This window comes from Vidua chalybeata, chromosome 3, assembly GCF_026979565.1.
Source record: "Vidua chalybeata isolate OUT-0048 chromosome 3, bVidCha1 merged haplotype, whole genome shotgun sequence".
NCBI classification, from domain to species: Eukaryota; Metazoa; Chordata; class Aves; order Passeriformes; family Viduidae; genus Vidua; species Vidua chalybeata.
Window position 1 is genome coordinate 69,458,395 of NC_071532.1, and position 15,817 is coordinate 69,474,211.

Consider the following 15,817-nt stretch of genomic DNA (forward strand, 5'->3'; position numbering starts at 1 on the left):
ATGATTCTTGTGACTTTTGTGAGTTCAAACAACTTCCAGCTTTTTTTTTTTTTTTAAGAGGTCAGTTTCAAAAGCCTAGGCTATCCTGTCCCACTTTTCTATGTTTGTTGGTTTAAAGTAAAAGTGGTCATTAGTTATATCGATGCTAAATGAACTCAGGAACCTGCAGCTGTCCCCAGCAGAATGACTTGACCAGCACATGCGCACAGCCAATTAGAGGATATGTTGTGCTGTACAAATTAGTATTTATTTTTTTTTTGCTTTTTGCTGTGTCGTCCTTTCTCTTGCATCACTAGAGTCAGTGCTTTGCACATGGCTTAGTCTTTTCTTCTCAGCATCACAGTCCCTTCTCATCTTTCTATTCAGTTATACAGTTACTTTAATGTTCCTAATCAAATCTGGGGGCTTGTTTCTCTTTGAGCCTTCAAAATATCTCCTCTTTAATTTTGTAAAATCAAAGGTCACCAAAACTACCTGTAAAACTTCTGAAAATTTCAATTATTTTTCTTCTCTTAGTTTTTATTATGAACTTCAGTGTGCCAATTGAGATAAAAATATTATTCCTTAGTTAAACTCATAAATATCCATATACAAAAGTTGTTAGCCTACTTAAGAAAGTTTTACTTTGCTTGCTGCACTTTCAATTAAAATAATGAAAGTTAATTTGAGAAATTGAGATCCATGGATTTAACATGTCTTCTTAAAAGGTAAAAGTCTTATTTCAATTTTGAGACTGCTTAAGAATTCTGAATTGTTCTTTTGATGCATATTATATTAAAATGGTACCCCCGATTTTTTTCACTGACAAAAAAATACCTACGTTGTACTAGCAAGTTTGGTGAGGTCTCTAGCACGAATATAGAAGTTAAATGCTTTCTATTAATTTGATTAGGTCTGAGAATGTCAGGTCAATAAGGTCACTATGTTTTGCAAAAATTTTTAGGGATTTTTCATCCCAGCTTTGTTGAATCTTTTTGTCAGAAGGATTTTTGATATTGCCTGTTCTGAATATATATTTTCTCACATTAGTATCTTGAGTGTTTCACTCTGTTTTTTTCTATGCTATCACACTGCATCCAGACAAATTATTGATCCATCATTTTGGTGTTTGAAAGTCTCTTCCAGAGAGGAAAAAATTGTTTCAGCTGTTTTTTGTGGTGTTTCTCAGATAATAAAAGGGAAAGTACCAATTCATGTAAGGGACAAATTTAATGTATGTAATTGAAAGAAACAGCAACTTCCCTGTCCCCCTCATTTGTACATGGCAAAAATCTCAGAGTTCTTAAAATCAAGAAGCTTTTATCTGTGTTACACATACCTTGCGTGCAAGATAAGCTGCATAATACTCAAACAACAAATTGAGATTTTCAGTTTAATTGTGACCACTTGATAACATTGATTAAAAACTCTCTGCTAAAGCCAAGACCTTAATGGTGCTTGGCATTATAGAGGCTTGTTAAAGGAGTGTAACAAAGGCCCAGCTAATAGCAGAAATGAGTAAGCTAGGAGTAATTCTTGTTTTCTGGCCAAGGCTCTACAAAAATTATAATATAATGCTAAATAAATAAATAAATCTTGTATTTTGCAGCCGATGACTGCAATGATTCGTTACTTTTCTAAATGCAATATTCAGAAAAGATAAATTAATTCAAGTGAGAGAGGACATAGAAAACTTTTTTTTTTTTTAAATGTAGCCCTGTCCATTTGCTCTGCTGTCTGTTACAGAGGTCTTTTATCCAAACTGGCATGGAAAGTATGGCATAGTCTGGCGTAGTGTGCTATGACATACTCTCTTGGTTTGTATATGAGATATTGTGCACTACATCAACACCAGGAGCTGAGTTTGTACAGTGCTGGAAGGCATGAGTCAGGATGGGGTAGATCCAGCTGTTCATACACTGCATGGCACTAAAGTCTTGACTTCCCTTATGGTAGGAAAGAGAGAAGAAAAATGGGAAAGGTCACATTTGGTTACAAGGAGGTTTCTCAGTGGTCGCCTATTGCCATGCTGCTAATAAATCACAATAGCATGGTGCCAGCCAGAGGGGCCAGAGGTGCCAGCCCCAGCCAGAGGGGCCAGCCAGAGGTGTGGGCTGCCCTTGCCCACCCCACTGCCGACTGCCACGGCGAGTGCACCCATCCTGTGCAGTGCTGGCTGCGGGGCTGTAGCCCCTTGGTGTAAGGGACAGTGATCCCATGGCTTTGTTAACATGCCAGGGAGTCATCATGAGGTGTGTCATGGGACTGTAGGCCACAGGCTGCTCACCCTCTTGCTCCTGAAATGCAGCAAAGAGTGAAAAACAGAGGGTTGTTGTTTGTAGATGCTTATGACCCATGTTGGTTTTGCCTGAAGATTTGTCTTGTTTGTTTTGGAGCAACCATTGTCATTAGTTCCTTTTGTTACATATAATAAAAAACAGAGCGTAGTCAGTGATTTAATGAAGATGGGACTTTTTAGATGGTAGTAGTATTACAAAAGCATCCAAAACCATTCAGATGAAGCAATTTTCTTTTTTTTTTTTTTTGGAATTAATATCTGAATTATCAAGGTGCACATCCAGTACCAACGATCAGTTGCATCTTTGTAATCAGTGGGTATTTTCCCACTTCTTTGGGGTAAGAATCCAGCATAACTTTTGTTTCACTAAAGCAAATAATATGTTTTAACATAAATATGAAGTTGATTGCTTGTGTGTGCTAATATGACAATTAAAAAACACTATTTGCATTAGTGGGATTTAAGAAAATTATGCTTTTGGGTAAAGAGTCTTCACAGCTGCCATTGTTTAGATTGAAAAACCAGTAGGTCTTGTTAACTTCATTGTGAAAGACCTAGAAAGGCTTTGGTGTCCCTTCCAAAATAATAAAGAATCTGTACATTCAAACAGTGTCTTAGGATGGCTTGTAATTTTTTGGCAGAGTATTATAAGAGCTGTGTGTAACAGCAGCGTTCCCTGTAAGCAGGCCATCTTTCCTCTCCTGTTGGGGATGACCCTCCCCACATTTTTCTCATCCTATATATAGTGTGGGTTTCAGTTTGAAGTAAAAAGAATTTTTTTCTGTTTGTCAGATGAATAAAGAAAATAAATTCTACTCAGCTAATGAAGGCTTCTGCAGGGTGTTTGCGCCCTTTGAAGATGCATTTCTTTACCTGTTGTACAGAAAAAGTTTCTCAGAAAATATCTGATAAATACTGCCCCAGTTTCAGCTGGCATATCATGCTGCATATAGCAAACAAAATATTTTAAAAAAATAAATTTATTTCCTATGATGTTATGAAGTATTGCAAATAAATGATTGTCCAGGGTTTTCTTGAGAAGGAAGAGCTCAACCCTATATCCAGCCACAAGAATGGATGCTGAAACATTCCAAAGTACTTCTTTAGAAAACAAAGAAAAAATTTGACAAAATTGATCTACTACCTATGAAATATGTTGATACTTTTTTAAGGTTAACATTTCAGCAATCTAAAACACCAGTGCTTATTAACCATGCTGTTCCCAGAAAAGGGAAAACAAATTTAGGAAAGCCAGTGCAGAACACTGCAGACATTTTGAGCATTATTCCATCACTCAGCCACAGATCAATTTAGATTTTTTTGTTTCAGCAAGTACTGTGCACTTCAGAAATGTAGAATGTGTTAGCTCACTTCAGGATCAGAAAGAATGCCTGATATTCAAAGATTTCAGTAGATAGCAAATTATCTGTTTTAGGATCATCCTTTTAAAACAACATCAAAAAAAATCTGAAGTTACTTTTGGTATTTTGCCACTGAAATAATTAATCTGAAATAATTAATAATTGGAAATAGTTAATCCTAGGTTGGACTAAGGAAAACAAAATCAGGAATTTCAATGCTCTCTTTCTCCTTTTGCATATAAAGTCTATTACAGCCAAAATATTCACCACATATTCAGTGAGTCTTCCCACCCCGCCCCACCCTGCCCCCGATTTGTTGCTCCCTACAGGTAGCACTGTGTGAAAGGAATCTTCTTTGCTTTGGCTCATGAAGCAGAAGTGTCTCAGCAGAGAAGAATTGAAATTAGTTGACTTTGTACTCAAACACCTGCTTAGTTTTTGACTCCTTTAGTTCTTCAGTCTCCAAAATCCAGCAATTCCTAGCTTTCCTCTTTGACCTCTTGCTGCCCTCATACCAGCTGTTCTATCCAACAGCAATCCAGAGCAGTTGGTCTGAAAGGCAAATCCTTCACTTCTGTGGTATGGATGAGAAATCCTCTCTTTGCCTTTTTAAAACAAGCAGACTGAGAAACATGGTAGTGTGAACTCTCTTCACAGAATCATACAGTAATGGAAGCTGGAAGGGACCTCTGGGGGATGTCTGGTCCAGCCTCTCACTCAAAGCAGAGCCAGTGTGGGTTTGCTCAGTTAAGTTCTGAGTATCTGCAAGGGCACAGATTGTATAACAGTGCAGACACGTTGTGGAGGAGATCACATCTCATCTGAGCCTCAGCTTGGCTGTGCTATTGCAAGACTATTCTTTAAGCTGAATTTAAATAACCAAAACCCAGTTGGTGATTTTTTCAGAGTCTTGGCACTTCTAGAATGAAGTAAGTCTTTAATGCCAATGGTCTGAACAAAAGCTTAAAAGCAAAAACGCAGTATATCTAGCAGTTCAACTGGAGAAAAGTGTAGCTAAGCAATCTGTGTTTTGACTTGTATTCAGTTTTAATTACTGAATATCATTCTGAAGGAGATTATGTGGATTAAATTATTCCTACAAGTGGAAATATGCACAAAATTAAATATGCCGTATAAGTAGAGGCTAAAAGAGCAGATTCTTATATTTAGAAGAAATCAATGAGGCAGCTTAAATAAAATTTATAAAGTAAAAAATAAAAGCAGTAAATTTTGCTTTTCTGTTCATTTGCTGCAAAAATCAGCTGCTCCTATCCAATTTTTAAAATAATGCATCTATACTGGATACAATGTTGATTTTTCTTCTATGTCCTTAGTTTGTGAAGTTCATTACATAAAGTTATTGAAGCTCAAAATCTGAGAGTCTGAAAATGTAACTTTAATATAACCAAGAGTACTACTAAAGGCTTAAATTAGGGGGCTTTTGCATACATCAGGGCTGCTGAAGCCTGGTCTGTTACAGAGTAAGTTCCTGTATTTCTTTAAGAACTTTCCCACTGCAAAAAGCCAAATTTGTACTTCTTTTTTCCCTCTTATAACCCCTACTGAGATAGAGCTAGTATGTCAGTCTGGTTAGTTCAGACTGCTTTGCCTCTGTGTATGCTTATTTGAGCTGACCAGCTGCTTCAGCAAATGGAATACAAAACAGGTAAGTTTCAAGGCCTATAAATTGTTCGTTATGTGGGATGATCTCTAACCGAAAAGCTTTCCATACAAGCAGGTATTTTCCATTTTGACATTCCTTGAACTTTGCTGGGAAACATTCAACAGCAGATTAGTCTGATTTTTGTGTAGTGATTCCTCTGCCTATAGTTGGACACAAGCTTTGTGATTGTATTGGCTTCAAAGCAGTGCATGTGTCTGAGGGCTTACGCAAGACAGGCGTGTAAAAGGATTGTGTCCTCGTGTTAGGATTCTCCCCCTTTCCAGACTCTGCTCTTTCAGCTAAGTCATGGTACATATATGTGGGATATATATGGCTAAGCTAAGCTCCTCTGGCTTTTTACCAATTTGAAGACTTTCTAGGAGCTATTTTCTTTCCTGTTTACATCCCAGTATATACTTCTATGAGTATTAGAAGTTATGCTAATCCTTTGTAATAAGCTTTAGCAAATCAGCAGTTTGCTTCAAGATGTGTGGGTTATACTGTCCCACAAGGTTGTGCCTCAAAGAAGAGGAAGGGACACCTTTGCATGCTGCTAGAGCATCTCATCTCACCTATCCTCACCTTTGCTGCAGAGCCCTGGAAACATGGCTGATTCCCACTCATTCAAAGACATGTTGAATTAGCTATGTGATGCATTTATGCCCCGGGGCAAGTTCCTTTCTAGCACACAGTGCAGAAAGATTCCAACTGAAGAGGAGAATAAAATTTTTATGAACTGGGACTTGAACACTCAAGTGCTGTAATATGCTTTCAGCTAATTTCATCTTTAAATACAGATAATGAATCCACTTTCAGATAAGAAGCATCATTCATTCTGTATGAATGCAAGTATGTATAGAAAGTCGGTGACTTACAATTTGGTCACATCTAGGATTTTTTTTTTTAAAGATATGTGTGTATATATTATTTAAACCAGATAGGTAAGATGATGTATTTTTTAAATAATACTGATGTATGTTTTAAATAATTTGGGCACTGAGCTGTGTATTGATGAAAAACATGACTTGGGAAACCCTGTATAGTTTGTTACTGTCGATACCTGAAAGCTGTGTAGGGCATGTTAAAGATCATGAAATGCTGTAATGCTTCTGGAGAAATCAAATCCCAAAGATCCACCTGGCCTTTGTTCCCAGGCTCTTGGATGAGGCATCAGGCTGGAGTTGGTCTGGAAACACCTGTATTTTTTATTATTTTAGAGTAAAAAATGTAATAGTGTTTCATGACAGTCTCATGGTGCTGTTAAAAAAATACTAATTAAAAATAAAAAAGCCCTTAATAGAAGCTGTTTAGAGTTCTGCTAAGTTCAGGTGTGGTTAAAATAACATGCTTTATTTTGTCAATTTTGTATGTAGTATTTTATAGGAAATTTAACCCATCATTTACTCAAGTTTTTAGGTGCCAAATCTTTCCAGCAACTTGCTATGAAATGTCAGTTATTCCATGAAAGTATTTTCTTTCTCATATGGTGTATCACCAAGCCTTTGTCAAATTCCCTAGCCTTATTGATAACATGGAGTTTGCATGGAGTTCAGTATGATAGTTTACCACATTTTACTGACAAAATTTGCTTTTGTCCACTATGACCAATATAATCACATGGTCTATAAATAGAAATCCTATTTAAAAATACAGTTGTTCCACCTGTGTCATCCTATGATGGTTTCTGAAAGCAGGGGATGGAATGGGTATTCATAAAATGCAGGTTTTCACTGCAGAAAACAGGAGTGTGAGCAAATGGCTGGTTTGCTAGTTCTGAACAAGAGCTCTCAGGCAGTGGCTGAGATATGAAATGTTCAGATATTTAAAAATTTGGTTTTATTTTTTTAGTTTAAGTGTGCCCTTTGGAGAGCCAGCATCTTTCAGGTGATGAAATAAGGGGTGGTGTAGTTTCCATTACACACAGTTTCGCTGCTGCTTCGTGGGGGGCTAAACAGAGCAGCTGAGAGGATTTAAGGGCTTTGTCTGATGGCTTTGGCTTTGCCTTTACCTCGGGAAGAGGCGGTAGAAGCCCTGTGCTCCCAGAGATAATTGTGCACGGCTGAAACACTCCCCACACCGATGTGCCTGTGTTTTCCAACAGCTGCAGGAAGCGATCAAGGCTGGCAAAGGTGTGACTTCTGCCATCGACCTCTGCCGCTGCCACGGAAACAGAGCTCTGGCAGCCCTGGAGCGATTCCCTCCCTCGGAGGCCAGGGACGCCTTGGCCAACATCGTCTACGCCGTGACCAGGTTTCCCTGACCTGCTGCTCCGGGAGGAGCATCTCTCCCTCCACAGGTGGAAGCAGCCGGGCGGGGACACCAGAGCCACCTCACACCTCTGATCACCTCATCCCATCCCGGCAGAGGAACGCGCGCTCGCTGCCGCCAGCACCAGTGAAATTCAGGAGAGGAAAGAAAAAAGGTCACAGACGGTTTTCGCTTGTCGTGCCAGAAGCGCACTTGAGGCTGCACCGGTAGAAATAATTAATGAGTCCCGTTTCCGTGACCTCAGCAAATGGACAGGAAATAAGTCGGTATTGATTGGGCACCAGCGGGGACGGCGCCAGGGTGGAGGCCGGTGGTTTTCCTGCCAGAGGGAGGGATAGAGGGAGGGAGGGATGGAAGGGCGTGAAGATCCAGGTGTCACGAGAAACCCGCTCAAACCTGCCCAGAGAGTGAGCTGCCGAAGCCAGGAATTAACATACCCTGATCCAAGGGGAAGGGCAGTTCGGGGATGAATGGGGGGAAATCCCTCTCTGTCTGCACGCAGTTATGTCTCCTCATGCTCTTTTTATGTATTCAAATGTAAAATTACCCTGTGCCTAATGAGTTCTTTATTTGAGAAACTTGCTGAGAAAATGTGTCAAGCATGGTTAGTAGGAGCTTTAAAATATTTAATCAAATATTAATTTGGCTCTGTTAAGGGAACTGAGTGCCTGGAGTTTATACTGTGCCTATGTAAAATGTTGCTCTGGGTCAAAGAATGAGGTTTTTCCAGCTCTTTTCCAACTCTATTCTCTCCCTCAGATCCAGCAGTTTGTTTCAACAGAGTCTTACACAAAAGAATTTCCTATGTTGTGACACTTGTGTTAATTTAAGCCAAATAAATGTTAATTTGTAAGGCTAGACATAAGCCTTTGGCAAAAAGGAAGCAGGAATGCTCCTCCGTGAGTAGTCACTGCACTGAATAAAATGCAGAAAATACTGGGGAAGTTTTGAACCTCAGCATGTTGGATTTTCAAGTCCAATTACAGATGGCTTATAAGGTGTATCAGAAGCCTGCAATTTGAGACCGTCTCTGTTTTGTTCATAGGAGATGATTTTTGTGGTTTGCACTCGTGCAATCTGAGAATGCCGTTGACAAGAAGGCTGAGTTTACATAAATGATCTAGATTGAGACTCAGCTACCTTTCTTCCTTCTGTGGTGTAATTACAGCCCAATCTGGAGACAGCTAGCACAGCAAACAGATTTCATTACATCCCTCACTCAAACACTAAGTGGAGTTATTTCTGTTAAATTTTCTCCTCCCTCCTTTTCCCCCTGCGCTCCCTCCCCGTCGCACAGCTTGTTTGTCATAGATCAGCGTGTTGCATTCCACCAAATGCAAAATATAAATAAAAACTCTATCCTCTAAAAATATACTGAAAATACATCCTGTGTAATGTACATAATATTCTGTGTACATTCTGCCCACATTATACCATGATACTTTATGTATAAGAAGCAACCTTGAATTACAATCTTTGTTTAGGAGCAGCATCCAGAACTCAGGACTCACTTTGCTCTGGAGAATGGCTTCAACACCAGAGCCCTTCTTACTTGCACTTTCTGGCTTTCCTGCCCTGGCATTTTCTCTCTTCCCAAGACTCTGGAACTTCTCTCTGAGTTACTTTTGTTATTGCAGCAGGAAGGCTGAAGACAGAAGCACTGAGAAGTGTGGTTTATTCCAGGCAGTTACCCATTAAGTTCCCTGAAGTTCTAATAAAAAACGTGCTTGAAAGAACTACCTAAGTTCAACCAGAGTTACATTTCAGCTTTCTTTGGCTCTTGTTTTTACATATTACATGAAGTAAGAGCCATTCATCATCTTTTCTTTGTCTTACATCTATGTTAATTGGTTCATAATGATTTAGGGCTGCAGAAAGCTTGGGAAGCACACCTCAGCTGTGCTAAAGAAATACCAAACATACTGCAGAACTATGTACACCTCACTTATTTTTTCATGCAAGTACAAATTTTTATTTGTACTTGTTACCAATAAAGGGTAATCACCAAAAATTAATTACTTTTTAAAATTATTTTTATCACCAGAATGTTCTGATTGCTCTTAAATAATTCAACCTTAATTTTAAAAAATACCAAACAATGTGAATTGTCCGTTATCAATATTATCAAGTAATCTTATATTTTAGGTTTTTGCCTGTAATTCTTCAGAAATTCTTCGTTGTCTTGTTTCGTCCAGGTAAACTACAAGCAAAGTATTGTACCCGTCTGTCAGACTCCAGGTGAATTAGTCATTGCTGTGTACTAATGTACTCCTCACACCTCATACGGTTTCTGAGCAATAACAGCCTTAGGGCTGGTCTGGTCATGGTCTTATTTTTGTCTCCTTGGTTCCTTGTTCTCACCTTCCTCTAAAGCAGGTCAGGGAGAGGGAGGCCTGTGGTCTGAGGAAGGCATTCGCACCATTTACTTCAGTCACCCAGCTACTCAACCAGACATTCCTGGTGGCTGCTCCTCTGAACTTATCACCACTATGGAATTGCTGCACCATTCCACAAATGCACAAAATACAGGACGAGGTCCCAGCTGCTTTTTAAACCAAATTGAAATAAAAAAAATTATCTTGATCTACTGCATCCCACTTGTGATGGCGCTAATTTTCTTTGTAGTATCCTGTCCAGCCCCATGTTTTGGATGTGTAACTAAAACAGCGTGGCACAACCACTGTGCTCAGCAGTGCTTGCAAGGTACCAAGGCTTTCTCTGCTCCTCTCTCTGACACCCAGTGAGGGGTTGGTTGTGGGCAAGGGGCAGGAGGGGGCACAGCTGGGACAGCTGACCTCAGAGATAGTCTGTGCTGTATAAGATCATGCTCAGCAATAAAAACTGGGGATGGGGAGGGGGGATGTTCCAGGGGTCTGTTGCTTGGGGACTGTCAATCAACTGATAGTGATTGTTTTTTCCTTGCTTGTTTTTCATGGTTTTGTTTTCATTTTTTCCCCTTTTATCTATTAAACTGTCTTTAACTCAACCCACAAAGTTTCTCACTTGCTCTTTTCTGGGGTAGAGTGTGGAGACACTTCTCTGTTAATGGTTAGGGATTTTTAGAAGAATCTACTAAAATTGTGTCTTTTATTGGTGGCATCAATTTCAGTTTCCCACAATATTTTTGACCTTTAGGATTGTGGCCTCAAATTGTTCCAGGAACAGAAGTTGTTCAGTAAAAAGCTCTTCTGATCTGAGTCTCCTTGCCCCCACTCATGCTCGCTGAGCTGAAGCACCAGCAAATACCAGGGGGAAATAGGATTTAATCATAAGGCACCTCAGCAGACTACCTTTATACTATTCAGATCTCCCTCATCTGCTTGTAAACACTCTTTGAGTGATTCTGCATTTACTTTTAGTAAAGTCATGACAGCAAGTCATGCAAAAAACCCTTGTTTGCCTGCCTCTGGCCCCACACTGCCTCAGCTGGATAGAGAGGCATGCTGCTCCCTGTTCCTCTGTGCTGGGCACAGAGGGTGGGATGTACCACACTGGACTTGGTTGGGCCTGTCGCACCCCAGATGTGCTTCATCTCAGCCCAGAAAGTACCTCTAGGAGGGACTGTATCCATCCTTTGTCTGTACAGAACTAAAAACCCACAGTACATCCCATGGTGGGGGACACTCATTGAGCAGCTCTGAGGTGCTTAGCTGCCATCCAACACAATTATTTTTGATACCCAGGATGGGACACTTAGGGCTCAAGATAATTAGATGTTTTACCAGAGTGTGCTAGAGGGAACCCTTTATGCCTGTTTAGGTATTGCTGGCCACGACGTTGACTTACTTACCGTTGATTCAAGTTTATTTGTTCCCTTACCCACTCCCTGTCTTGCTCAGGAGTAAACACGACGATTTGAGAGCTTGTTGAAGGCTGGGTTTGTGTTTTGCAGTTTGCTGTGCTGTGTAGCACTTTGGTTGTGTTTTCCCTTGGAGAACTATGATGAAAGCACTGGCCCTGAGCCTAATTTGGTGCGTTGCTGCTGTCCCAGTACATCGGGAACCATCTCGTGGAGATAATTAACAATTACACCTTTTCTCTCCTCTGAGAGACAGTTTGTGGAGGAAACAATAGCACCTTCCCCTTCGCCTCCTGCAGGGTTGCTTTCCACCTTGTAAAAATGACTCTTCAGTATTTTGAACACTCCTGGGTAATCAGAATGTTCACGTGAGTGTGTCTCACAAATCTGTATCCAGCTTTTTGTAGGATTAATTGAGTATTTAGTAATATCACACAGGGGTGTGCCCTGAGGTTGTGTGGTCATGGGTGGCAAGGTATCTAGAACAGTTTTACCTCTGATGGTGTGGGTGGGACCTGACTGCCAAACAAGTGCAGGATCCTGAAGACGTGACAGTACACTTGAGAAAAGGATGCCCTGGCTATGCTAAAGGGACACAACTTCTCACACTGTGCTGGACCTGACCTAACCCTGCCAAGAACTCTTCAGCACCCTTAGAGGGCAGAGATTGTCTCTTTGTCTGAAGACACACAGAAACCACCATGGCTAAGCCAGACACCCACCTCTCAACTCTATCAGTTACCCCTATAGTCAAGAAGAAACAATGGAGGCAGAAGTAAATTGCCTCAGTCGGGGAGAAAACTTTGCCAAGTTGGGAGCAGGAAGAGGATTTTGAGAGGCAGCCTGTTGTGCAGCAGAACAGTCACAAGAACACGAGGGGAAACTGATAGAAATCATGAACAAGGCAGAAATCATCAACTCCTTATCCCTGAGTAAGCTGCAAGATACACATAAATATTATAGCCATCAGCCTGGTGAGCTAATTATCAGCTGTGGTACTGGAGCCAACAGTCAGGAATTAGAGAGCAAGGAAGCCCAGCAGCTGGGATCCTTCACAAGGGAATGGGGGATCAACAAAAGGATTGGAAAAGGAGCAAAAATCAGCAGCCTCTGGAGGCAGCTTGTGTTGAGTGTAAAGTATCCCCTTGAAGAAGGTCATGTAAACTGTTAAGGCAAAAGTGGACAACCACTGCGATTATCCAGTCTCAGAGGGAATTAGCAGTGGTGGAGGTGATCTACAGCAGCCTGGATAACAACCAGGCATCTAAAGACCCAAATGAAATCCAGTGCCTGTGATGCATGTTTGTATGGAGCATGTTTGCATGTTTGTGTGGAAGTTTGTATGGAGCATAATCATCATATGCCAGCACCTGGTGCTCGTGACTTGGCCAGACATCAAGGCCCCAGCTGTGGGTAGATTGGCCAGTCTGCTGCAGCAATTCAAAGAGAATCTCTCTCCCACCCACCCCTGCAGACCTGTGCCTCAGCTGGGGAGAGACTCCCAACAGTTCCAGCTATTCAAAGACCAAGTGTGTTCTCCTCCTCCCTACCAGCCACCATCTAGGCTGACAAGGGAGCTGTTTTCTGCTCAGAGGGTGCCATGTGCATATTTGTGTGCCACCCTGTGGTTCTGTCTGCATTACCATGAGGAGAGCATGGGGCAGTGGGATGCTTCAAATGTGGAAGCTGGGGTAATTCACATTCAAATGTGAATTGCAAGGAATTTGGTGGCCAAAAAGGGCCCATACAGGAGAATTGGCACTCTGGTTGCTATTGAGTACTTCCCCAGCAGCACAGAAGGACTGATACTGCATTTGACCCCAGTGTAGAACTTCTGGTTGGCAGAAAAAGGATCAGGTAATGAATACACCATCCAGGCATTGAGGGGCTCTGGCTCTGGCCAGGGAAGGAAAGGGGTTACCAGGTTTATTTGAGTACATGGATTTGATGGCCTGGCACACCTGATCAGCTGGCTGTGCTTCTCTCAATGTAGCCCTCATGTGCCTTGCCTTATTGGCAAGAAAGAATGCACACGTGGCCCATATTTGACTTAGTGTTGAACTTGACAGAAGTTGCTAAAAGATTGAAAAGCTCTTTTTGGCTTAATGGAAACATTAAGGAGGCATTCTCTGGAGCTGCTGGGGAGTGCTTCTTGCCCCAAGCGGTGCTAAGGATGCCAGACCAGTGTTCTCAGGGGTACACGTGCCAGTGAGATCTCCCCGTGGCTTTTTCTTCCAAGCAGTATTTGAATTTTCATCAGCACAAAAGGCTAACTCAGGCAATTGTGCCATGCTGCAGATTTGTCAAGAAAGTGGCTTCTGGGTCAGAGCACTGGCTGTCACTACTCTCGTCAGCTACTTCAATCTCACAGAAGAGTGAGGCATCAAACTTTTTTTATTCTTTGTAGTCTTCAAAGTCTTTTACCTGCACAGTGTCTTACCAAAAATAAAGAGCTAAAGCTTTTCAGTCTCTCAAAGCAGTTCAAAGGAAAGAATATTTCCAGTTCTGAAAGTCAACTGTTCTGAAGGTCTTTGAATTAAATTATCCTTTTTTGTTCCACCTTTCGGAAACCAATCCCTAAAATGCATCAATTATTTACATAATTAGCATTCACGTGTTTCTCTTTTAGACTAAGCCTGGTTTTCTAAAGCTAAGAGGTGGCCATTAAGCTAAAATTCGTATAGCAAATGCCTTTAAAATAAGCAAAAAGGTAAAGTACAGAGCTTGCTCTGAGCTGAGAAGGGGAGAAGAGGGTGACAAACAAATTGACATCGATACACCAAAGCCTCCTGCAGTCACCTTTGTCCAGCCCTTCATGCACTTGTGCGTGACTCTGCCCGCAGCTCCCGGCGTTGCTGCCGTATTCCCAACTCCCTGACAGCAGCCGGAGAATGCTCGGGCTCCCCCCTGTGTAGGAGATTCCTTCTCTGCAGTGCGTGAAGTTGCCTTGAATTCACACCTGTTTGCAGAATACTTTAGTCAGTGTGCCTCTCTTGAGGAAAGACAACCTTTTTCTCCAAAATAGCAAGAGCAACAAGACGGTTTACGTGCTAACCTGGAAAGCAGTGTTCTGCGGGTGAAATTGCAAGACTGTCTGCAGGAGAAAAGAGGGATCGCATCATACAAGAACATTCCTCTTGGCTAATAGTGACAGGCAGGTGTCCCACTGATAACTAAAACAGCAGTTCTCAGATTTATCTGGTTTTTAAGAAATTTCTCTATTAAATTCTATTTGAGGCATATTTTGTTATATTGTGTAGGAGAACTGCAATTTTGCAGCAACATTACAAAAAAAATCTCACTTTGACATTTCCTTCTTTACCCTATTCCACTTCGTCTTCCTCCCTCCACCCCTTGCCCCAAATAGCAAAGATTGAAAATACTCTGCTTTATTATTAGAGCAATGCTCATCATTTTTAGTTTTAAAATTGTACATGGATGTATTTTACTTGAAACAAAGACAATATCTTAAAACTAGACTTTTCTATGCCTTCAATGACTATAGCAAATGACTGGCCTCAATTGCAAGGTTCAAATCTTAGCAGTTATTAAAGTATCAAATTATAGAAATTAAATGTTATGCAGAAGCCATTAGAAAAATCTCAACAAGTACCAATAGATTCGGGGTTTTTTTCTTTTCCCCCATAAAAAAATATTAACCCTTATTTTAAAAAGCTTTACTCTCTGCAGTGATGGTTTTTCTATGTGACCAGCTTATCCAAAACACAGCATGGTTAGGAAATGAAGCTTTTTTCCCTCTTGGCTAGTTTTGATGAAAGCTCTCCAAGTTGCACATTGTGTCTGAACATTTCTTCATTCATAGCATGTGCCCATCGAAAGCAGTTTTCTGTTTGCAGCATTTCAGCTGTACTATTTATAAGCTCATTGAACAATGGTACTGGAGGCTGTAAAAGGTGTGTATTTCATATGCAAATCACTAGCAATAATTTTCTACAATTACACTTAGTTGCTTGCATCATTATTTTCATAAAAATGGGTTTAGCAGGAGAACATTACAGAAAAAATGTCTGTATTAGTAAGATTTATTTTTAATCAAACAATTTCATTTATATCCAAAGTATAAAAACTGTGAATGTCCCTACCTCTGTTCATGTTATGTAAGACCACACGCAATATACACAGCTTTTAGATGGAATATACTAAGATATCTTTGCAGAAAAATAAACAGGGTTTAAACATCTAGTATTTCTTGAAGATGACTGCTGCTGCTAAAAGTGGTCACATTACTAATGATTAGAAGTATTTCTTACATAAACTTTTATGAAAAGTAATTGCTTTCAATCACATTCTATTGTAGTAATAACCACCAAGCAGGTGGTTTTTTTCTTATTGTAAACCCAGGTCCCCATGCCTACAGTTTTTATTAAAAAATTCAGTCCAGATTGAATTTTCACCAATATCAAAGGGAAATTGCTGTTGGATAAAAT

General features: G+C 40.5%; 1 protein-coding gene across 3 annotated transcripts in view; it reads left to right on the top strand.

The window, feature by feature from the left end:
• PDSS2 (decaprenyl diphosphate synthase subunit 2) overlaps positions 1 to 10,162 on the top strand; it is a 118,040-nt gene extending 107,878 nt beyond the window's left edge. For all 3 annotated transcript variants that reach the window (XM_053939307.1, XM_053939308.1, XM_053939309.1), the window contains one exon: positions 7,404 to 10,162. In XM_053939307.1, the coding sequence (XP_053795282.1) occupies positions 7,404 to 7,562 (159 nt within the window). In that variant the 3' untranslated portion in view covers positions 7,563 to 10,162. The remainder of the gene's footprint in view (positions 1 to 7,403) is intronic.
• Positions 10,163 to 15,817: the final 5,655 nt, after the last annotated feature.